This window comes from Aethalodelphis obliquidens, unplaced genomic scaffold, assembly GCF_003676395.1.
Source record: "Aethalodelphis obliquidens isolate GAN/ISIS:26980383/991018 unplaced genomic scaffold, ASM367639v1 scaffold8, whole genome shotgun sequence".
Classification (NCBI taxonomy): domain Eukaryota; kingdom Metazoa; phylum Chordata; class Mammalia; order Artiodactyla; family Delphinidae; genus Aethalodelphis; species Aethalodelphis obliquidens.
Window position 1 is genome coordinate 61,420,936 of NW_020837952.1, and position 23,459 is coordinate 61,444,394.

The 23,459-nt window shown below is 58.3% G+C and overlaps 1 protein-coding gene across 3 annotated transcripts in view; it reads right to left on the reverse strand.

Moving 5' to 3' along the window:
• CELSR1 (cadherin EGF LAG seven-pass G-type receptor 1) overlaps positions 1-23,459 on the reverse strand; it is a 147,620-nt gene that overhangs the window by 20,473 nt on the left and 103,688 nt on the right. For all 3 annotated transcript variants that reach the window (XM_027108004.1, XM_027108003.1, XM_027108006.1), the window contains exons 9-21: positions 20,893-21,059; positions 16,750-16,935; positions 15,275-15,388; positions 14,280-14,454; positions 13,553-13,694; positions 11,127-11,247; positions 9,247-9,430; positions 8,582-8,683; positions 7,821-7,915; positions 7,172-7,381; positions 5,752-5,935; positions 4,088-4,231; positions 314-518 (exon numbers count right to left, since the gene is read on the reverse strand). In XM_027108004.1, the coding sequence (XP_026963805.1) occupies positions 314-518; positions 4,088-4,231; positions 5,752-5,935; positions 7,172-7,381; positions 7,821-7,915; positions 8,582-8,683; positions 9,247-9,430; positions 11,127-11,247; positions 13,553-13,694; positions 14,280-14,454; positions 15,275-15,388; positions 16,750-16,935; positions 20,893-21,059 (2,029 nt within the window). The remainder of the gene's footprint in view (positions 1-313; positions 519-4,087; positions 4,232-5,751; positions 5,936-7,171; positions 7,382-7,820; positions 7,916-8,581; positions 8,684-9,246; positions 9,431-11,126; positions 11,248-13,552; positions 13,695-14,279; positions 14,455-15,274; positions 15,389-16,749; positions 16,936-20,892; positions 21,060-23,459) is intronic.

The following is a 23,459-nucleotide window of genomic DNA, read 5'->3' on the forward strand; positions in this document are numbered from 1 at the left end:
CTGAGCTGCCCTAGGTACTGGGGCCGCCAACAGCCGGTGGCAGGCAGGTGTGCGGGGACGGGTGCCCCGATCAGGAATTACACTGCTGAGCCTGGGGTGTGTGCTGGGGAGGGGCGTTCCCGGCAGAAACACTAGGCAGACCCCGAACCTCTGTCCCAGGGGGATCACAGGGCAGTGGTCTCTGGCCGTGGGCCGGGGTCACTGCGTAGTGTGCTTGTACAGATGTTCCGGTGGTTGAGATTCTGACTTATGGAAGCCTCGGAACCCTCTGGAAACTGCCCCCCCCTCCCCGAGCTCCTGGAGCCAGGCTCACCTGAGGCTGCGGCGGTCTGGGTCGTAGCGCTCGGGCAGGAGCTGCCCCAGGGTCCGGTAGATGATGACCAGGGCGATGGCGAACTGGCCAGGCTCCTCGGGGTGTCTCTTCCGCCTCTTGAATGGGGCCTCCATCTCGGCGCTGGGCTGCGGGCGTGCCGTCTGGGGGGCGGCCCTGCGACCAGCCGGCCTCACCGTGGGGCCCTCTGCAACGTAAGCACAGCGTGAGGAAGGGGGCTGGACGCCTGTGTTCCCACCAAATCGCCTTCTGCTTGAGCCGCTGCTTCCTGAAATCAGTAGATGTTCCACGGGAAACAGTAGGAGGTTTCTCAAAAGATCAAACACAGAACCACCACAGGACCCTGCAACTCCACTTCCGGGTGTGCACCCCAAAAAGCTGAAAGCAGGGACTTGACAGATGCTTGCACACCCACGCTCACAGCAAGCGCGATTCACAACAGCCAGAAGGTGTAAGCAGCGCAAGTGTCCATCAACGGATGCTGGATAAGCAACACGCGGTCCCACCCATATAAGGAGATGTCGTTTAGGCTTAGAAAGGAAGGAGGTTCTGGCACAGGCTACAACGTGGATGAACTTTGAGGACACGATGCCCGGTGAGAGAAGCTGGTCAAATAACGTAGATTCCACTTATGTGGGGAACCTGGAGACTGACTTTGTAGAAAGCAGCCACAGTCACCCACATTTTCCACAGTCCACAAAGTGCCCCGGCTGTGCCTGGTCCAGGAGTTGTCTCCGGAAACATCCACCGCCCAGTACGCACTGCGCAGAGCACAGGCTCCAGAGGGGCGGGCAGTGGAGCCCTGAGGGTCGGGTTCTGGGAGGGGCGACACGTCTGGGGGAGGGGAGGACAGGAGCAGAGCAGGGGGTGGGGGCTAGAGGTGCAGTGGGGGAGGGTCTCCCCTCTGCCCCCGTGATGGGGACGCCACACACCTTTCAGGCCCTTCTGACCCTGCTCAGGGCCGTGCTGGTCAGTGGCTGGTTAACAGCACCAACTAGCCACACTCAGGCTGATTAACAATGCTGGTTAGCCACACTCAGCCTGGTTAACAGCACCAGTTAGCCACACTCAGCCTGGTTAACAATACTGGTTAGCCACACTCAGCCTGGTTAACAATACTGGTTAGCCACACTCAACCTGGTTAACAATACCGGCTAGCCACACTCAGTCTGGTTAACAGCACCAGTTAGCCACACTCAGCCTGGTTGACAGCACCAGCTAGCTACATTCAGGCTGGTTAACAATACCGGTTGGTTAGCAACCTTGGTTAGCCACACTCAGCCTGGTTAACAACCCTGATTAGCTACATTCAGGCTGGTTAGCAACACCGCCTAGCCTCACTCAGGCTGGTTAGTGACGCAGGCTGGTCGACACTCTGGCTTTGGGGTCAGCAGGGAGGCAGGAGGCTCCAACTGCCGCTAGGGTTGCTCTTTTCCAGGGTCTGGCTGAGAGCTTTTGGGAAGGTGCGTGGAGTCACCACCCCCTCTCCTGCTCTGTCTGGCCAGTCACCTAACTGGGCTGTTCCGGCTCTTCCTCTGGGCGAGGGCAGTGCAGGCTGTGGGCTTCCTGAGTGGAGGGCCCGATGCTCCCCCAGGCTGGGTGACCCTCCCAGGCCCCCACCCTGACTTGAGACAGACGCCTCCCTGTCGAGGGCTCGGACTTGACGAGCCGATGTTATCATCTTCAGCAGCAAGTGCGTCTACCCGCTCCCCGCTCCTGTGAAGTCCCGGCCCCATAAGGACGCTGACTCGGTGCTCCCTAAGCCTCCCACCGCCTGGCTCCACTGCCTCTGTTCAGTCGCCCTGGGCCGGGCTCCAGGCCCCCTCCTCCAGCAGGGCTGTCACCTCCCGGGGGCATCAAGTGAGAGGCTGCGGCGGGGACACCAGACAGCACCCCGCAGCGGGGTGGCCTCTCGGGAGCGTGTCATGACCGTGACCCCAGAGCACACACACCCCTTCCCCGTGTCTGCTCCTGGCCCCAGACACATCGATGGGTTTAAAGCCCAGTTCTTTCCAAGACTCGACTGGCCCATCGTGTCCCCAGCTAACCAGTCAGCCAGCAAGTGGGTACCGGAGGCCCCCCCTTGGGCAAAGCATCCGGGGGTACCTCACCCCAGTAGAACAGGCAACACGACACATGCTGCCTGGGCTAAGGGCTGGAGAGCCTGCCTAGGAGGGAGTCAGAGCAAAGAAGGGATCTGGGCCAAGGGGAGAAGGTCAGTGTCTGAGGAAGGAGGACGTAAGCCTGGTGAAGCCCGAGGGGGCGGGTGAGAGGTGGGCAGAGGCTCAGAGCCAAGCCCCAGGGCTGACCCCCACTAGATGCCTGAAACTGCAGCTATTACAACACTATTATATAGTATATTTTTTCCTATACATCACACCTATGATAAGGCTAAATTTGTAAATTAGGCACATGAAGAAAACAACAATAACCAATAATAAAACAGAACAATTACAACTACACACTGCATTAAAAATCACGTGAATGTGGTCTCCTTCTCTTTCTTTCAAAACACCTTATTGTACAAACTTAATGCCTTTCCCATCTTAACTAAGCGCTTCTCATGCACTGTGGCTGTAACTTTTAGTTTTAGGTACAATGGCAAACCGGCACATATTTCTTTTTCCTTCCTCACAATTTCACAGATAGAAGATTCCTTCTTACTGTGGATCTGAGCAACCCCAGCGTATGATTTTTCTTGCCTTACTAAGTCGGGAATTTTCGCCCTTTCACTTGAAGGAAGCACTTCGTGGCTTCCCTTTGGCACAACTGACTTGCCAGCATCAGTATTTTTGCTCTGAGGTCGTCATATTAGGTAGATAAGGGTCACTTGAACACGAGCCCTGTGATACTTGGACAGTCGATCTGATCCCTAAGTGACCAATACACTGAAGGAAGGGTGGATGGAGTAAGTTTGCAAGGAGCTGCTCAGAACTGCATGCAATTTAAAACATGAATTGTTTATCTCTGGAATTTTCCAGACCATGGTTGACCTTGGGTAACTGAAAACTCAGAAACCACAGATAAAGGGGTGATGTCTGTATATCGCTATTCTGAGGATAACGACGAACAAAACACACCGCTGAATGTTGAAAACCCAAATCGATCCCAAATAAATACAACTTGTAAGATGGGGTCAGTCGTCGAGCTTGATCCCACCTCCGTGTAAAACCCTCTTTAGAAGTTTTTAAGATGCCTGAATAAGACCCGTGTAACTACGAAACGAATTTACTAAAACCCTTCAAATGTTTAACTGTCCGTTACAGAATTTTATGTCTTCAAGCTCCTACCTTGGGGCAGACATTTTCAGTAGCTTGAGTGGATCTGTGAAAAATACTTTAAGAAAATTCAACATGTTTAAGCTGTGTGGTATTAGAGTCCTAACCCAGGACTGGAGAACTGCACACAGACGGCTCTGGTTTGGTTTTGGGGGGGGGGGGGGGGGGGGCAGGGAGGAGTCTAAAAATTTTACATCCACGGAGAGGCAGCTTTTCACTGCACAAGGAAGACAACCTCACGCACGATTTAGGTGTTCACTCATTCATCACCTTATAAATTAGCCAAAGTTTTGTAAGAAACACCCCACCATTGCCTTTCCGTCTGACGCCAGCAAACAGGCTGCTGGATGCAGGGCAGATGTGCGCGCGCAGGTGGCGCTGCGACGACAGCGGACCCACTCCCCCTGCGGCACCACGGAGGCCCGCCCTCCTCCACCTGCCGCCCCCAAGGGCGGCCGTCGCGTCTTAGCAGGTTTACCTTTCCTCTCGGGTGGTTTGAAGAAGTCCTCCGAGAAGAAGACCGAGGACTCCAGGTCTTTGGGGACCTCGTCCCGCAGGTGCTTGAACTGCGGTACCCAGGCTCCCGTGAAGTTCAGTTTGTTGAAGACGTCGACGGCGAGAACTACGGGGACAGGCACCTCCATCACACGCGGCTCCCAAGCCCTCCCGCGGAGAGCCTGCCCGGACCCGTGCCGTTTTCAACCCGACCAGGACGGCTGTCCCCGATCACCTTTAAACAGAACCTACCTCCACTTCCTGCTGAGTCACACAGCCCGGTGCCTTACTGGGGGTCTCGGGGAGCTCAGGAGGCGCCCCCCCGGCCCCCCCCCCCACAGGCGTGTCTTTTCCCTGCAGCTGTGTCCCTGCTGGCAGTCAGCCCTGCAGGCTCCAGGGCGACCCCCCAGGTCTTCCCGCTGAGCCGTTTTTCCAACACCCCCGATACAAAGGGCACCCTCAATTCACTGCACAGGCAAGGGCTGTGCTCCCACCTGAGGCGCTCAGGACCAGGGTGGGTGGGAGCGCTGGCCCCAGGAGGCAGGGGCCACTGGCCCCAAGGACTGGGAGGATGGACAGGGCTGGCCTGTGGCCCGAGCCCAGGGAGAACCAAGAAGGAAGCTCTCAGCCCAGTGCAGGGGCGATGGTCCCAACCACAGGGCATCAGAGAAGGACACTGGAGGGGTGTGCTGGCAGAGGTGGGCCAGAGGTTTGGCCGGGACCTGCCTGAAGTCTCTGGAAGGGGTTGGGGGGCAACAGCTACACCAGGTGCCCGTCAGGCGCCCGTGTCCTGTCCGTCCCCGAGAGTCTGCAGGCCAACTCTGCCAGACCCTCTCTCGGGACAGAGGCCGGAATGCAGGGCGCTCACCCTTCTGTCCTGCCCCAGTGATGACGGGCTCCCAAGCCCACCTCCACCCCAATGCAAGGCAGGTGGCATCCTGGGCTCAGGTGGGCCTGGGAGGTGCAGACCAGCCCGAACATCTTCTGGTCAGGAAGTGAGGGCCCCTCCCTGGGAGCCTGAGAGTTCACGCCAGGGATGCCGCCGCACCTGGGTTAAAGGCTCAGGCCCTCCTGGCGACAGATAACCGGCTAACTCAAGGGGCGACTCCCTGGGAAGGGGCAATCCCTGGGTCCTGCCCGAGCCCCCATGGGGGTGCTAAGTAAACAGTCACGGGAGGAGAAAACCAGCAGTGCCTGTAGGACGGGCCTCGCTCCAGGGACTCTGCGGCTATGCCTCGGTGGGTAGGCCTGTACCACCAGGGCTTCCTCCCCAGGAAGGAAGCCGACGTTCAACCCCTGACCCCCAAGCAGCACGTCCTGGTCCCTCGGGGTGACTCGGTCCACAAGCGTTGGCTCTGCTGGTGGCTCGGCTCCCAGCCCAGAGAGGGGGTTCCCCCTCCGCCAGGTGCCAGCTGCCTGTCCCCAGCCCTCTCCCAGGGTCTGTGCCTCTGGGTGAGCCTGGAGGCTGGACCTGCCGCCAGACCCTCCAGCCCACTTCCCCGGGCAGCCCCACACCTAGTTCTGAAGGTAAGAGGACCACCAAGATCCTGCCAGCGTCGACCCTTCTCCCAGAGATGGCCGAGGGGGGCTGCACCTGAGATGGGCCCCGGGGTTCCACCGTCCCCCCCGCCGGGCCCACAGCCTCACTCATGTTGGGGGTGACGATGACGAAGGGCCGCAGGTAGGTCCTCCGCAGGTTTCGGGCCACGTTGCTGAAATAGGCCTCGAAGCGCCTCAGCAGCTGCGCGGTGCCCCCCTCGCTCCGCTGGATCTGCTCCCACGCGGCCCTGGTGCCCGGGGCCAGGAGGGCGCTGCCCGCCTGGACGACGTCCTGGTCAGACAGACAGACAGACGGCGCTCAGCTCATGTGAGCGGCTGGCCGGCGGAGGCCTGGCTGACACGCTGGGGCCCAGGCTCCAGAGAGCCTTTAAGTCACAGGACCAGGCCAGGCCAGGATCAGAAGCCGCGAGAGGCTGTGGTCTCAGCTCCAAGGCAGGAGACACGTGTCGGGGGACACTTTGCAGGGGGGTTCACCGTGTGCACCCCGAGACACAAAGGGGAGCAGGCGTGCGGAGACGCCCCCTGTTATATCGGAACCCCCAGATGTTACATCGGAATCCACCAGGAGAGCCTGGCCTGGGAACGGTCGCCCCGTCGCTGAGCCCACAGCAGGGTAGCCGAGGACGCGCTGCGGGTTCCAGTTCGGTGACGCTGCCGCCCTGAACACCTCAGATGAACAGGGGGCAGCGTGGGGAGGACACTCGGGCTGTCACGGGGATTCAGGGGCCACAACCCAGGTGGACACCAGGTCGGAAAACTTCTGTTTGCAAAGAACCGGAAGTGGAAACAAATCCCTGGGCCTAGACTCTCAGACCTGGACTGAAATACAGGTGCGGGAACACTGCCAAGGCCCTGAGGGCTCCGCACGGACAGGGGAGGCCCCCGGGGGCTCTGTGTGGACGGGGAGGCCTTAGAGAGGAGTGAAGGGGAAGCACGAGGCAATGCCACGCCTCACCCGCACCCCCGGCAAGAGCAGCTTATAAACTGGATGAATGCGCCTCTGGCCAGTTATGCTAAAGACACGCCTCAGGGGCTGATCACTTAAAGACAAAACAGGACTGTCTCTGCAGCAGGAGGCGTCAAGCCGTGTGAGAGCAGGACTCGGAGTTTGGAGGGGGCGGTCCTGGCACCCCCCCCATGGGTTGTGTGCCCTTGGTTCCCTGTGCCTCAGTTTCCTTAATTGTAAAGCAGAGCGACAGCCGAGCTGCATACAGGATGTGTGTGGGAACAAGTGGGCCGATGCCTGCAGCCCCCAGGACACTGGCGCGCACGCAGTGGTCAGCTGACAGCGGCACCACTGTCGTCACCATCAGGCCTGTCCCTTTGCCAAGACACTCCTAACACTTGGAAACCCTTTTGCTGGTCACTGAACTGGCCTGGGCTCACGTCTGAAAAGGGCAGTCTTGCCCTGAGAACACCGGGCCAGATGACCTTCCACGACCGAGCCAGGGCCCCCGGTCCAGCTCACCCCTGGACGTGTGGGGCTCTTTGCCCGCCGCCTTCCTACCTCGTGGAAGTCGGCGTCCCGCGTGGCCGCCAGCTCGAAGCCCTGCTGGCTGCTTTCATGCAGCAGGACGCGGCCCAGCAGCTGGTAGGCCGTCCGCACATCGTTGCCAAAGAGCGCGTCCGTGTGCCGCGTGGCGTTGCGTAGCGCCCGGGCCAGCCACAGGGACCGGTCACCGTCCATCCGCGTCTCGTTCCGGCTCAGCTTCTCGTTCTGGGTCGGGGAGCAAGCGCCAGGTCGGCCCTGGGCCCTTCCCCTGACTCAGAATCCACTACTTTCCAGTGGAAATACCCTTGTCAGAAAAGAACTTTAAAAATCCCCAAGCCCCAAAATGAACTTGGGCTGATGGCCGTGGCACAAAAAAGGAGGGTCTGTCAGGCTAAAATGCACTTGGAAAAAGACACCAGGTGGAAGAAGGGAGAGAGTATGACACCGTGAGTCACGGGCGGATGGCAAGGCGGGGGGCTCGGACGTGGGGACTCTGGGTCTGCAGAACCAGACGCAGGGTGGGATCTGGAAAGGGAAGAGGAGACGGCTGCCGCGGCGCCCCAAACAGATGTGCTGTCTCCGGGCCCCGCCCAGCCTGGGACCAGCATGACCCGGCAGCCTGGAAACCCACCCTCTTCCTGCATGTCCCCAGGGTGCAGCCTACCATGGCTTTGAGGTCCACGAAGGAGACGGTGGTGCAGTTAAAGAGCTCTGGGGGCAGCCAGCCCTTCTCCCCGCTGCAGTGCCGGACCGCGTTTCCTAGGGAACAGAGAAGGACCCGCCAAGCCTGAAAGCTGAACTGTGAATGAGCCCCTCGGCTGGCCCAGGGCCGGCAGGTACCATAGCCACGAAGCCAACGCTGCTCTTCCCTCAGACCTGGGAACACGCTGACAGCTGCCTGACATTCACAACCAGGCCTTACCGTTGGCCTGAGCTGCCCAGCAACTATGGGCGGACACCTGAGCGAGTCCGTGAAAAGAGAAATCGGCTGAGTGGTCCATCGGGCACCCACCGTGTCCACATGCGCTGCAAGCCCACCCGGATCCCACTCCGGGCTGCTGCTTTCTCTGCACTGACTCACCAGACCTCCCCCGGCCCCCTGTGGCCAGACGCAGCTACCATCCCCGTTTTACGATGAGATGCCAATGCCGTGAACGGTGAGGCAGCTTGTCCGAGCCTCCCCGCCGCCGTACCCATCCCAGCCACTAGACTCTCTGTATTTTCATTGTGCTCTTTCCAGGTTTTATCATTTACGACAGAGGAAAAAGTTATCTTACCCCCCCGATCACTTTGGCTAAAGGAACTATTTCAACACGGAACTTCCGGTGAGTTCCGATGCCTCGGCCGGCTCTCCCGCAAGCCGCACGCCTCCGTCTAATGTTCCGCCTGGAACGGATGCCACAAGCCACACCCCGCGGTACTTACCCACAGACCCTTTAGGGCACGGCACTGCGGCCGGCTGCCCGAACTTGGTCTGCGGCCACCAGATGCCAGCCTCAAATGCTCTGGGACAGCCGTTGTAGATCACTGGGGTACAGAAAGGAGAAGGCGCTCAGCCTGGCACATCCGTGCACAGACGTGCAGCGTGCTCCACAGGCTCCTCCTGGACGGAGGCCCCGCCCCTGCCAAGAACCAGACCCCTCGCACCCTGCATCGGTGTTAGAGCAGGGGGAGGGGGGACGCAGGCTCTGACCCACGCCTCCTGACGGGCCAGTGGACAGAAGGCCAAGCAGACACAGCTGGACCAGGAGGCTGTCAGGCGCCCCCACCACGCCCCAGGAGTGTGGGGTGCACACACATGCACACACGCACGCAGATGCAGACACGCACACGCAGACACATGCAGGCACACACACGCAGACACACAGGCACACACACACGTGCATGCACACACAGACACATGCAGGCGCATGCAGAGACGCGCACGCAGACACACACGCGCACATGTAGACACACGTACGCACACGCACACACGCATGCACATGTAGACAGGTGCACACACGCACACACATGCGTGCACACACGCACACGCACACACACAGTGGCCTGTCCCTGCCGTACAGCCTGAGAGGGTCAAGGGCAACGCGGACCTTCGCAGCCGAGGACCGTGACCTCGGCGAAAGGGTTGTCGCAGCGGTTGCACTGGCGGCCAATGACGCCGGGCTTGCAGCTGCACTGGCCAGTGTCCATGTCGCACGCGCGGCTGTGGGAGCCGTGCGGGAAGCAGTCACACGGCAGGCAGGTGTCCTGCGCCGGGGGCCTGTAGTAATTCTCCTGCAAGAGCCAGAAGCAGAGGCTGGACGTCAGACACCGCAGACAACCTACACCTGGAGGGCGTTTCCTGAGCAACGTCAGGGTTCCCGCCCGGCTCCCTGGCCTCCCGGCTGTCCTCCACCCACGGCCTCCAGGCCAGCGGCGTCTGGGGCCCCCAGGACGGACGGGGCAGGTGTGTCCTCCAGGAAAAGACGCCCTCTCTCACATCTCAGCAAACACCGTAAGCCACCATCTGTCCTAAAAAGGAACAGTGATTCAAATGGAGATCTATGCACCAGGGTACCAGGATGGCTGATGGAGGTGTTTTTGTTTTTTTTAATTGTGAGAAATTAGAAGCCACCCGAACATCTGTCACCGGGCAGGTCAAGCTGATGGTCAAGAGCGTGGGCTTCAGTTCTGGGAAGTCCTGGATTTGCGCCCAGCTTGGCCATTCACTGGCCACACTGCCCTTGCCAGGACACTTGGCTTCCCAAGGTCCAAGGGTCCCCGGCTGAAAACTGGGCAGACTTGTGGCCAGTGACAGAGGCTTCTGTGTCAGGCAGGGACACGGAACTGTCCCACAGGCGGCTCCAACTGTGTGTCTTCCAGTGCCTGAGGAGGCATTGCATGTGAGCAGTCACTCTGGGAGGGCACACGGTATCACTGTCACTGTTTATACAGTCCTTTCTGCATTTTCTACAATTTTTGATGAAAAAAAAAAACCCTAGGCATGTTTCCCCCAGGTACCCTCCTCACTCTCCTCCTGCCCTGCCCCCCACCAGTGCCATGACCGCCATCTCACACCATGTGGTTTGCGTGGTCCTGATCTGCTAGGGCCCTTATGATTTTTCAGGCGACATCGGAGGCACGGCGGAGCACGTGGGACACGACGCATGTCAGACAGGGCGCCGGGGAGCATCAGAGGGCGCCGTGATGGCAGGTTCCCCTCTTGGGTCAGCAAGCCTGGCCACGGGACAGCGCGTCCCTCTGAGCGGCTACTGTTACGCACAGAATTCTCCTTTGGGATTCAAGTTACCGGCAGCTCACGGCCACTGTCGACACAACATTCTGAAGGTACGTGGAGTTTTCTGGGAGGCCCAGAGGGCCGGGGTTCCCCGTGCTTTGGGCTGAGAACCCTGCGGCTGTGTACGAGGATGACAGGCACCCGAGGCGAGGGAGTGGGCAAAGCTTTTCATATTTTAGATGTTGGTCGTCACTGGGGACTTCCCTGGTGGTCCAGGGCCTAAGACTCCGCACTCCCAATGCAGGGGGCCCGGGTTTGATCCCTGCAGGGAACTAGATCCCACATGCTGCAAGTAAGAGTCCGTATGCCGCAACTGAAGATCCCGCACGCGGCAACGATCCTGCGTGCCGCAACTGAGACCGAGCAGGCAAATTCATTCATTAAGTATTTTTTAAACTGTTGGTGATCATCGAGTGGTTTGATAAAAGACCAGGAAAATGACCGATCAGGAGAACCATGTTTGGTGACGAAGACGAGTTAAACTCACAGAAATTGCTTGGTTTCCCGGGACCGTGTGCGGGGCTGAGCCAGCTCACAGGCGAGAACCTGTAAGCTGTGCTCACCCACAGTGAGCCCTGTGAGTACCCAAGCGTGTGTGTGTTCGTGTCCAGGTAGACGTGTGGGCGGGTGTGTGGGTGTGCACGCGCCGCCGTCTCCCTGGGTCCCTGCTGTCCGCCCGCGGCCGGGCCTCACCTTGCACTGGCACTGCCCGTTGGTCTTGTTACAGTCGGGGTCGAAGCCTTTGCTGACAGCACAGTGGCAAGGCCCGCACACAGGGTGCCCCCACCAGCCTCTGGGGCATGGAAGGTCGATCCTGTTGGGAAATCAGATGGCAGACGGAAGGTGTACAGAACTGCCCTTTTTGGAACGAGAGGGATGATGGAGGCCTGGGCCTGGCTGGACTAGTTCTGGGCACCTCCCGCCCCCCTGAGTGGTCCGTTGCCCCCTTGCTGGCCCCCACCTGCAGGACTTAGCATTTTATGACCTATGCCCAGCCTTCCGGGGCCCCGCATCTGGAAGGGTTCTACCTACAATACTGTTATTTTAAAATAATTTGTTTGCTCACTTTTTTCTTCCACCTGCAAGATGCAGGCGAGTGCCCCAACCCAGCTTCCTGTGAGTACCGTGTCAGTAAGTTCTCTCCGCTCAGCACCCCTACACCATGACGCCTGGCCCACGAGGGAGGGCACTCAGGGACAACTAACCCACTGTCAGGCTGGTTCTTCACCCAGCCCCACCCAGCGCAGAGCGAGCCCAGCTGCCCTGGGCAACCTGCTCCCGGGTCCCAGGCATCTGGCAGCACGAGACCGGTGGGACTGGCAGCAACGATGCTTCCCGGGTCCCCGGGGTCAAATGCTGACCACGTCCCCATGGATGCTGGACGCAGCCTTTCCTGGGATGTGGAGCCTGCTTCAGTCAGCTCAGAGCAGCCCTGGGCTGGACACGGCGGACTCAGAACCGTCAGACCTGCCCAGTCCCGCCCCCTTGAGGTGCCCGGGCAGACCCTGAAACAGGCGAACTCCACGGTGCCGAGGCCAGGTTCCTGCCTGCCCCGCCCGGTGGTGGCTGCTGCTTGTTGCTGTCACCCTACGCCCACTCCCCACCTGAGCGCCCACTTGAGTATCCGCTGCTGACCCGTCTGCCTGGGGATGCCCCCCAAGTGTCCTTCAGGCTCCGCAAAATGAAACGCTGCCCTGTGTTTACTATCCTGGCTAACGGCATTCCAGCCGCCCACCCGCCGGCCATCAACCTCTCCTACTCACTTGTTCACCTAACCAGCAATTATTAAGTACTGACTGTGTACACACTAGGGGCATAACGACCAGGATGGGCTGGGAACCAGCAATTATTAAGTACCGGCTGTGTACACGCCAGGGGCATAACGACGACCAGGAGGGGCTGGGGACCAGCAATTATTAAGTACCGGCTGTGTACACGCTAGGGGCATAACGACGACCAGGAGGGGCTGGGGCTCCAGGCTGGTGCTGATGGATGTCATCAACAGTGTGGGGATCCCAGAGGCTTGGTGTTGCACCCCTTCTCGATGTCTCCTCAGCCCTGCCTTGCGGGCATCGCCAGCCCTTGGGGACGCCGCACGGCCTCCCAGCTGGTCCCTTTGCCTCTGCCTTCCGTCTGCTTCCACCACACTCCACCTGTGAACTGGGGGTGCTCTGACACCCAGACCTGATCCTGCCCCTTTTCTGCGGAGCCCCTGCGGCCTCTACAAAGCCCAGCTCTGTTCCCGGTTTGCAGGCAGGCCCTCTACCCAGGCCTGTGCGTCTCCCCGGCGCAGAACATGCTGGGACAGCACGCGCCGGCTCTGCCCGGGACCCACCCGCTGAGCTCCTTAGACGGGTCTCATCCCATCACTGCTCTCCGGCCCTGCCCCCTTGGTGTCCCCGCTGGAACGCCCCCTCCTTCAGCCCCGCTGACTCCCAACCCGCCAGCATCCAACGGGCTGTGCGGTGCCGAGGGCGGTGCTGCATCCGGATCACGGGTGGGGTTACAGCACACACTCTGGCTCCCAGTGGACAAAAAGCAGGGCAAGGTGTCCCGGCCAGGCGGAGCAGGCTGGCACCGCGCGGCTTCTGCGCCAGGACAGCCCGGCACTGGGCAAGGACCAGCAACCTTCACTGCATCACGTCCCAAAGGGGCTGGAGTCTTGGTGTGTGAAGGACCTCGTGGCCCCATCTGGGAGAAAGTGCTCATCCTGTGATGACTACACACCTGGACTGCGGGGGCCTGGAGACCAAGATGCCCCCAGTGAATTACACCAGGGCTCTACGCGCACAGCAGAGATGACTGCCACTCCCGACTTGAAAGATAAAGTGTTTTCTGTAATTACGCTCATCTTCCCGTATCTCAGCGACTGCCTGCCCTGTGCACAGCTGGGCTCTTGATAAATGAGCTGTGCTGTGCGTTTCTGGGGTGGAAACATGCTCAGTGGGGTTAGTGTGAGATGCCCAACTGGATTCTCGTTTATTTCATGCCAAATTGAAAAAGATATGTCCTTGTTATCCTGAACCATACGTATTTGGGGGTTAAATAGCAAAGAGGAGAGAAATAGGTCAGGAGGAGAAGTAGCCATGTGGACCCTGAAAGCGAGGGCGCACTCTCACCTGTTCTCGCAGTACTGCCCGTAGTGGCCGGACCCACACTCACACACGTAGCCCCGCGGGGAGTCGGGGCTGTGCACGCAGGCCGCCACGTGCTTGCAGGGGTTCACATGACACGCGTCCACACACTTCCTTCCAAAGTACCCTGCGGGGACAGGCCAGCGTTAGCCCACCCCAGGATCTGGCTTTGCGAGTCCGCTTTCCGGAGCGATACCCTCTGTGTTAGGATGTGCTAGCGATCTACGGCTTCCCCAAGCCTCGACTTGCCATGCCACTCTGCAGAGGAAAGTGGCAGAGCCTCTCAGAGTCACAGGAAGCACGAACACTCGGGGGGGTCAGACCTGGAAACGCAGAGATGAGGGCCTGCCTCCCAGGGCCCCCGGGAGGGCTCACAGCGGGTGGGTACCAGCTGAGGACAGCCACATCACCTCAAAATTCAGAGACAACCCCTGAACATATTATTTTTTAAATGTGCGCCTTGCACAGACTCTCCCTCATCTCAGTATATGCCCTGAGGATCCAACCGGAAGTGTCCCCTGTCCCCCACGTGAAGAAGACACAGGACACAGGGACACTCCTTAGTTACGAAACAAAGCTCAGGGCGCCCCAGACCCCCAGAGAGGTGATGGGGGAGCCGCCGCCCAACTCGGCTTTCCATAATGTGTTTTAAACACCAAAGGCATCGCCCTCCACCGACGGGCACCAGGAAAGGGGGGCTGTGGGCACCCACCTCTGTCGCAGATGCAGGAGTAGCCGTCCCAGGTGTCGTGGCAGTGGCTATGCTGCGGGCAGGGGCTAGAGGAGCAGGGGTCCTCCACGTCACAGCCGTCCTTCACCCTGACCTTGAGGGCGTCCTTCATGTTCAGCATGGCGATATTGGTGGCCGTCTCCCCCATTCTCACACCCTGCGTTAAAGAAGGGCAGCCAGAGTTGGTGCTGGGGCCTTGGGGCTGGAGGAACCCCAGAAGGTAACCAGGGGTTAAGAGAACCCCAAATTCTCTTGGGTCCCTTGTTTTAAAAGCTACGCCTCATTTATCGAAAGGGCTGGGACTGGTGGGGGGTGGCAGGGATGAGGGGCACTTCTGCTCCCCCCAGGCGTGGATCCCAGGCAGGGGGACAGGACACCCGGAGTGAAGACGGAATGATTCCATATTCCGATAATTCCATGGTGAGGGTCACGGAGAAAAAATAATGAGGATGATGGGCGAGCACGGCCGCTGATGAAAGTGAGCAGGGAGCTCCCGGGAGGAGGGGGCACGTGCCGAGGTCGGGGGGCCAACCATGAGAGGCACCTCGGGGCCAGATCGCCCGGGGGCGGGGCGGGGGCGCAGGGGAAGGAACTAAGGATTGATTTCCCTGCAGCGGGGCTGGGGTTTGGGGGCGCAGGCAGAAGCAGGGAACACCTGGTCTAGGGGACGAGCGAGGGACCCGTCCAGGTGAGCATGGGGGGTGGGGCTGGTGCAGGCAGTGAGGGGCAGGTTCTGGAAGTGACATGAAGACAGAGCTGCAGGGGGCCGACCGTGGCGTGGCTGTGAAGGGAATTCGAGGGGAAGCCTGGGAGAGGAGGGGGCTCTAAGCGGGAGACTGGGTTTGCTGAAGCCGGGTTGGCGATTAGAGAAGTCATTCGTTTACTGAAAACTGACAGGATGACCAAGGACACCAACTGCGGTGCTGGCCACCCCTGAGCAGGACGCGGCGGGCCAGGGCCGGGCTCGGGGAGGGTACCTGCATGCAGCCCCGGAAACCGCGGCGCACGGAGACCTTGTCTTCAGACACGCCACCCACGATGAGGCTTCTCATCTTCAACCCAGGAAGCTGGTTCCCGATCTGCACCGTGTCCTGTGCAAAGAGAGGGGCTGCATGCACCATCTGGAAACGTCTGGCTGGAAAGAATTTGCTCAAAGGCTAAAACGCAGTCGCACCGGCAAGCCCCTCACAGCCTGAGGACGTCTGTGCCTCCAAACAGAGGGCCCGGCTCAGCCTTCTCCGTGGAGAACACGGCTGTTTGTGTGTGACGGGCAGGGTGCAGGAAGCCGTCAGAGGACATGTGTCCATGTCCCAGCCCAGCCAAGATGGGCATCTGGGGGGATGAGGGCAACCCTTCCATCTCTGTCGTGGGCACCGCCAACAAGCCACTGCGTGAAAAAGCTTGACAAACTAGAAAGTGGCAGCGAGTGGAAAACACGTCCACAGGGGCAGGAATCTAGAAGAGTCTCAGCTGGACCCTTAGGCTCAGGCAGGTGCACACGTAGAACACGGCAGTTTACTCCCAGAACCAGGTGTAAGGTGAGCCTGGACTCCAAAAGCACTGAGGGACCACAAGTAGCCCCTGAAGCACGTGGGGGTCCCGTACAGATGCCTCCTGTTACCTGGCTGCAAACCTTGGAAATCCAGCGGGGCTCAGCACGTGTCCTCTGAGTCGCCCTGCCTGGAATGCCACCTGCCCATCTGGGATGCGCAAACCTCTCTGGTGTCCCACAGCCCCCTCTGGAACCTGGATCTCATTGCTCCCCCACCCATATCCATCTCTGTACCCCGAGGCACAGCACTGAGCGTGCAGCTGCGGCGCAAGCCGGCTTTGCTAAGAGAAACCTCTGCTGACGGCACCAATGGCATCGTGATGGGACGCACAGACGGACCAAGTCCAGTGCCTGACGCCAGGAGGGGACCATCTGGAAAGGGGATGAGGTGCAGATTCCAGTGTCCTCAGCATAGGAGGAACACGAGACCCGAATTCAGGGAAGCCCAGAAAGCGCTTCCTCAAATCCACAAGGGCTCTGGCAGGGCCTGACACCTGGAGGGGTCGCTCTGTTTACCCACAGGCCCAGTGAAGGGGTCTGGGCTTCCCTGGTGGCGCAGCGTATAAGAATCCGCCTGCCAATGCAGGGGACACGGGTCCGATCCCTGGTCCAGGAAGATCCCACATGCTGCAGAGCAACTAGGCCCGTGAGCCACAACTACTGAAGCCCGCCTGCCTAGAGCCCGCGAGCCGCAACTAGAGAAAGCCCACACGCAGCAATGAAGACCCAACACAGCCAAAAATAAATAAATAAATAAAAATTAAAAACAACAACAAAAAATATAGCACTGTGATGTACATAATGTGATACGTTACGTACTGTGGTACAGCTACACTGAGATGTGCTAGTGGTTTCCCAGTGAAGGGGTCTGTGCCAAAGGGGGTACAGGTGCGCACTCACCTGGTCCACACCATAGTCCAAGGTCATGACTGCCAGGTACTTGATGTCTTTGCCCTCCTTGGCACTCTTCAGTTCTATCAACAGGTGGTGCCACTCCCCGTCAGCCACGCGCGACCTGGACAGTCTCATGGACACCACATCCGAGGGGCCGTGGGACACCTCAAACTGGACGTAGTTGTTCAGGATCTGTAGGATGGGGAGAGCTACACTAGTCACTGAGGAGATGATGACAAAATACAAAATACATTGCAATCACTTCAGTAACAAAGCCACGCAAACAGACTTACCACAGGCCACTGGATCAAAGATGGACTTAAAAATTAGGCAAAGTTTAATTTGCCGTTGCCTGTAAGTGACACTCTTCAGAATTACATGCCTTCTTCTATGGTAAGAAGTGTCGAACGTTGACAGAGGTCAAGTAAGATAAAGCCCATCGGACTTAAGTAAGGGGAACAACCACAGATTCAGGTGACTACTGGGCTCTTATTTTTGGATGTAAATGTTTCATCTTATGAGACAAGATTCAGGCCACCATGTTCAAATATATGAATGAAAAAACAGAAATCAGCATTATAACTGGCCTAAGATGTTCACGTTTTAAGAAAATGTAGCTGGGGCAATGCTGAGATCATGCTTCCCTTTCCCCAGTGAAGGACTGGGTAGTTTGGACCCACCCTCCTCCTGAGAACACCTAGGAAAACGAGACGAAAAGTTAAGGCACACCTGTCTCAGGCATCAGAGTGACCCAAGTCCCTGCAAGTTACAGAAGCACGACCAGGGAGAAAATGGGAATCTGCAGAAATAAGCTTAGCGCGTTGCCACGTGGCTGTCAGCGGGTTCTGGGAGGCACACCTGAGGCTGACAGCTGTGCAAAGCTTTCTTGGTTCATGAGGCTGGGAGGAGAGAAACTGGAATTCAGAGCCTGCCCAGGGTGAGGGCTGACGACCAGAAGCAAACATGGGGGATGGGACACCACCATCTTAGTTTCAAATTCTCTCTAGTTTTTCAGCATGATGCCCAGCACGCAATCAAAAATAACCAAGTACATGAGGAGACAGGACCGTGTGCTTGAAACAGACCCATGGGAATCCAGACGAGAGAGTCATCAGACACAGACTTGAAAATAGTGACGGGAACCACAGAGCTTTCAAGGAAACAGATTCAGGTACCAGTAGACTCTTATTTCTGGCTCTAATTTTTCCATTTCATGAAATTAGACTCAAACTACCAAGTTTAAATACATGTAAGATTGTAAATCAACTATATTTCAATTAAAACATACATGTGAGAAATATAAAAAAACAGCGTTGTAACTAATCTAAGGTACTCATGTTTAAAGATAACTTCAACTTAAAGAGCAGATTAAAAAAAAAACTATTAGTGCCCTGGTTAAAAGGGACACGCCTGAAATATAAGGAAACAGAAATGCTGAAAGGAGAAAGACAGAAAAAGGTACGTCACGGAAACACCAACAAAAAGAAAGCTGGTTTAGCTACGTTAATATGAGACAAAGGAGACTTTAAGGCAAAAATAATTATGAGAGATAAAGAGGACTTTCATCGTGATAACAGCCAATATTCCAGAAAGAGAAAACGATTCTAAATTTGTATGCACCTAATAACGCAGCCTCCAAACCTCCAAAGCAAAAACTGACAGATCTAAAAGGAGTAAGAGATGAGCCACAATCAACGTTGGAGATTTTTTGGTTTTGGTTTTGTTTTTTTTTTCCTCTCACTGTTGTGGCCTCTCCCATTGCGGAGCACAGGCTCCGGACGCGCAGGCTCAGCGGCCATGGCTCACGGGCCCAGCCGCTCCGCGGCACGTGGGATCTTCCCGGACCGGGGCACGAACCCGCGTCCCCTGCATCGGCAGGCGGACTCTCAGCCACTGCGCCACCAGGGAAGCCCACGGTTGGAGATTTTTAACTCACCTCTCTCAGTAACTGAGCAAACAGACCCCCAAAATCAATAAAGATATAGAAAATGGGAATGCTACGTGAACAAACGCCACCTGCTTGACATATAGAGAACGCCACAATACAACTGCAGCGCACACATTCTTTCCAAGTATAGCTAGAATATTCGCAAAAATGACTGAATGCTGGGCTCCAAAGCAAGTCTCAACACATCTCAAAGGTCTGAAATCACACCACGTATGTTCTCTGACCTGCGATTATGCTAGAAACATCAAATGATTTACTAGAAAATGCCCCCTGTTTGCTGAGAGGTATACTTGTGAATACCCGATGGGTCAAAGAAGAAATCATGATGGAAAATAGAAAATGTATTTAGCTGATGATAAAGACAACGCAACTAATAACGTACTTTGATTTTTCGCCTCAACTGAGAGTCAACTGAAGAGGATAATTTTTCACCTTTTCACATTTTGTTTCCTTTCATTCCACAGAAGTCTGAGTCAACTCATTCATTTCCCTGGCCATTCTCTTTCGCTGTCCTTGCTAACAAAAAACCCCAAAGCCAGCAGATCAACAATGAAATGACGGACGTCTACAAACAAAAGCAACGTCTGCAGAACGATCCCAGGACAGTGGCCGTTAACTACTTACCACCTTAGATCTGCCCCCGGATTTAGGAGAGGTGTTTAACAGCAGCCACGTTAGCCCGCTTGACAATGAAGGTGGATTTAGGGCGCCTAAGAGCAATTACCCAAACTGTTTGGGCGGTAGGATGACTATGTACCTTGTCTGGCCTGCTGTGGAGGCCGGAACACCTAGACTCCTGCACCCAGAGCTCATGGGGCCTGCAGGAGGCCTGCATCCCAAAAACGCCATGTGAAAATAACCCGGAATACGCCTGTAATCCCCAGCTGACCAGCCTTTGGAAACTGCCCTGAGGCAGCCTGCTGGGTGGCCACTGGGGTCTGCTGGATCCCCCCGAGGTCACCACTCTTGCCACCCAGCCTTCCACAGGGAGGAGCTGGCCACAGCTCCTGGCAAAAGCCCTTCATTTTTGGATTAGCTACCCGTAACGTAATTCCTCAAACAATATGGGAGTTTGTGGCTTTGGGTGTTGTTCCGCAGAAAGTGTACTTTTTCCGACACGGAGCCCACTGCCAATGACCACCTGCAAGCTCCCATTCATCACCTGAACCAGCCAATTTAATCTGTTCCAACAGGGAAACCAGCACAGAGGAAAGTACCATCCCCGGGCAGAAGGGTGCCTGCCAAGTTCTGGCCCAGAGCTGGCTTCTGGGACCGCCTGATAAACTGATAAAATTACTGGTTAATAAGGGATAAACGATGACGGCTGTAATTATCCCAGAGGCACAAACTGCGCCTTCAGTGCAACCCAAACGGGCCTGCGCTGGAGACACTCCTGAGCAGTGATGCGGGGGAGGGAACAGGTGAGGGGGAGGGGGCAGGTGAGAGGTGAGGAACAGGTGAGGGACAGGTGAGGGGCAGGTGAGCGGTGAGGGGACAGGTGAGGGGTGAGGGACAGGTGAGGTGCAGGTGAGCGGTGAGGGGACAGGTGAGGGGACAGGTGAGGGGTGAGGGGGCAGGTGAGGGGTGAGGGGACGGGTGAGGGGTGAGGGGGCGGGTGAGGGGACAGGTGAGGGGTGAGGGGGCAGGTGAGGGGTGAGGGGACAGGTGAGGGGTGAGGGGGCAGGTGAGGGGCAGGTGAGGGGTTAGGGGACAGGTGAGGGGTAAGGGGGCGGGTGAGGGGACAGGTGAGGGGTGAGGGGGCAGGTGAGGGGCAGGTGAAGGGTGAGGGGACAGGTGAGGGGTGAGGGGGCAGGTGAGGGGTGAGGGGACAGGTGAGGGGTGAGGGGGCAGGTGAGGGGTGAGGGACAGGTGAGGGGTGAGGGGGCAGGTGAGGGGTGAGGGACAGGTTCGAGAAGAGATGGGGGTCCCGCCTGGGCTCTGAGCCCCCAGCCCCCACCAGGCAGGGTTAGTCAGGCCTCCCTGGGGCCCCATCCTCACATCTCTGTTGCCAGGCATTGAGGTGGTCACCTCCCCGTCCTTCACACGGGGGACCAGCAGCGGGTGTGGGGAGACAGAAGACACCAGGCTCCCCGCGCACACATCGGGAAGGCTAGGCTTCGGGGCGGAGCTACGTGAGCCTCTGGCTGCAGTCACTCAGGTGCACACCCGCCCTGCAGGTGCCGGACATGGACCTCACTCACCTGGAGATGGAGCCTGGAAGACACGCCCGCCGTGGCCTCCATCAGCACACCATCCTCCTTCCTGGTCCGGAACATGAGCCCCAGGTACCAGGGCACGGAGATGGTGATGTCCAGGTCGCTCCAGGACACGACGCTCTCCCCGCTGAAGCGCTGGGGGTGGGGCATGACTGTGGACACAGACACGGGGACCTCCCCAAATCAGATGGGCCTCTGAGAATCCTTTTTAGCTGTAGGGGACGGGACAGGCCCCCAAGGAGGGGGAGGGAAGAAACCCTGGGCCTTTCTCATTCTGACTCAAAGGCCGGTCTCAGACTTCCGTTTGTACAGCACTAGCCCTCTGAGCCCAGGAGCCGTGGGCTCTGCAAAAGCCCACCCCCACCAGGGACGCTGGCCACCTTCCTGAGCAGTCAGGCTGAGGCCTGGGGGTTCTCAACCTCGGCCAGTGTACAGTAAGGGGCTCTCAGGCAGAGCGGGACAGCCCAGGACCCCCGGGCCCAGTGGAGGGGCCCTGTGCGCCTGGCCTATCTGTCCCGCCCCACACCTGCCAGGTTGGGAGCCCAGGGGTCGTACGGAGGGTGGCCTCCTGGTGGGACCGCGTGAGCCTGCGGTGAACCCTGCGCACAGACCTCAACCCTGCAGGCTCACCGCCCTCAGCCGGTGTCTGGGGTGGATTTCCAAGCCTGAGGCACACAGGCCACTGTGCCTCCGCTCCTGGTGACGGGCACAGAGAGGGGAAGGCTGCGGGCCAGCCGAGGGCTCCCAGATGGTTTGGGGGGGACCAGGGAGGTGGCACTGGGGGTACCAGCAGCCTCATCCAATCTGTCACACTTGGAAAAACTGTGGACGCCAGACAGACCCGTAGGCAGGATGACGCTGAGTCAAACCAGCTTCATCACTTTGCCTCCAGAGCCCCGCGTATCACAGGCATCGGGGAGGGACAGACACCTGGCCCAGCCCAGAATCTCACCCCAATTCCTCCACGAGGGACGGCACAGTTATCACCACGGATGTTGAACAGCACAGGGCCTGCCAGGTGGGGACCACCTTTGGGGGCGACTCAGCCCTGTGAGCACCGGCATCTGTTTCCTGCTCTTACGAACCCAAACCCCGGCAGCTGTTTTCTCTGGCACAGCCGTAGCCGGACTCTCGGCCTCCATAACAGGAACTCCATGGGCGTGGACGGCCCCGCCGGCGCTGTGTCCACCCGGGCCTCTGCCCCTCCCTGTGACCTGAGCTTCCCGCACACGGTGATCAGCCGGGGCTGGGCCTAACCTGTCCACAGGGCCGGCACAAGCCCAGCCCACCTGCTGCCCGGAAAATAGACCTTCGGGGCCTTGAAAGGTGCCCAGTGCTTTGTGTCACAAAGAGTCGGGCCCTGGGACTTCCCTGGTGGTCCAGTGGCTAAGACTCTGCACTCCCAATGCAGGGGGCCCAGGTTCGATCCCTGGTCGGGAAACTAGATCCCACATGCTGCAACTAAAGATTCCGCATGCCGCAAATGAAAGACCCAGCACACAGCCACGAAGATCCTGTGTGCTCTCAACAAGAGCTGACGCAGCCAAAAAAATAAATACATATTTAAAAAAACAGAATCGAAAAAGCGGGCCCTGGCCGGTAACCGCGTCCTGAGCAAGGACTGGGATGTAATCCAATTCCACGTCACGTGTCTCAGCTCCATCACTAACAGCCCTGGGCAGGCGGACGGCCCAGCACAGGTAAGCTGCCCGCTGGCTCCACCCCTTTCACCTGCACTGATGGAACGAACTTTGCTCTCCTCCAGAACACTCTGTCACAGGTTCCACCTATTTCTGCTTCAATGACTCCTTAGAGAATCTCGGGAAAGCTGTGGCCCCCACCCCCCGAAAAAGTCACACTCGGACCCCCCAGCCCATCCTGTGGGGCACACGGGCCGAGGGGAGGAGCGTCTGACTTCCAAGGAGAGGCCGTGGGTTGCAGGCCAGTGAGCGGCTCCAGGCAGGACTTCTCCTGGCTCTCGGCTCGCTAATGAGCTCCGGGCATCTCCAAGGCGGATCCGGGGAGCTCACCCCAGCTTATCTGGCCTCAGTCTCCCCCTTTTGGTTTACCTTAAAGTGCATCAGTGATTTTTAAATGATGACAGTTATTTAACACTATACTGCTTCAAAATGAATGAATGAATTGTTTAAAACCTGCCAGTATCTACAACTACAGGGGTGGGGTCAGGGGAGAGGCCCAGGCCTTGATGCTCACAACGCAGTCCAGCGGGGAAGCAGGCAGCTGGAGGAGCCCCTGGGATGCCGAGAAGGGGCATGGGGGTGCTGGCCCCAGGGAGGAGGCACACAGCCACCGGGAGGCCCCGCCAGGCCCCACCTCGCTTCTCTGACCCTCATGGACTCCCAACCTCACACTGACCCTACTCAGACGAGGGGCTGTGCCCTGCAGACCCGTCCAGGACCCCCAGCCTCTGCTCTAACATCACCCACCATGGTGCCCCCACCAGCCCGCTCCCCACCAGGACCCAGGCCTGGGGACACACGTGCCACCAGAGGCTGGCGGCCCCGGGCACCCAGCACCCACTGCCCCAGGCC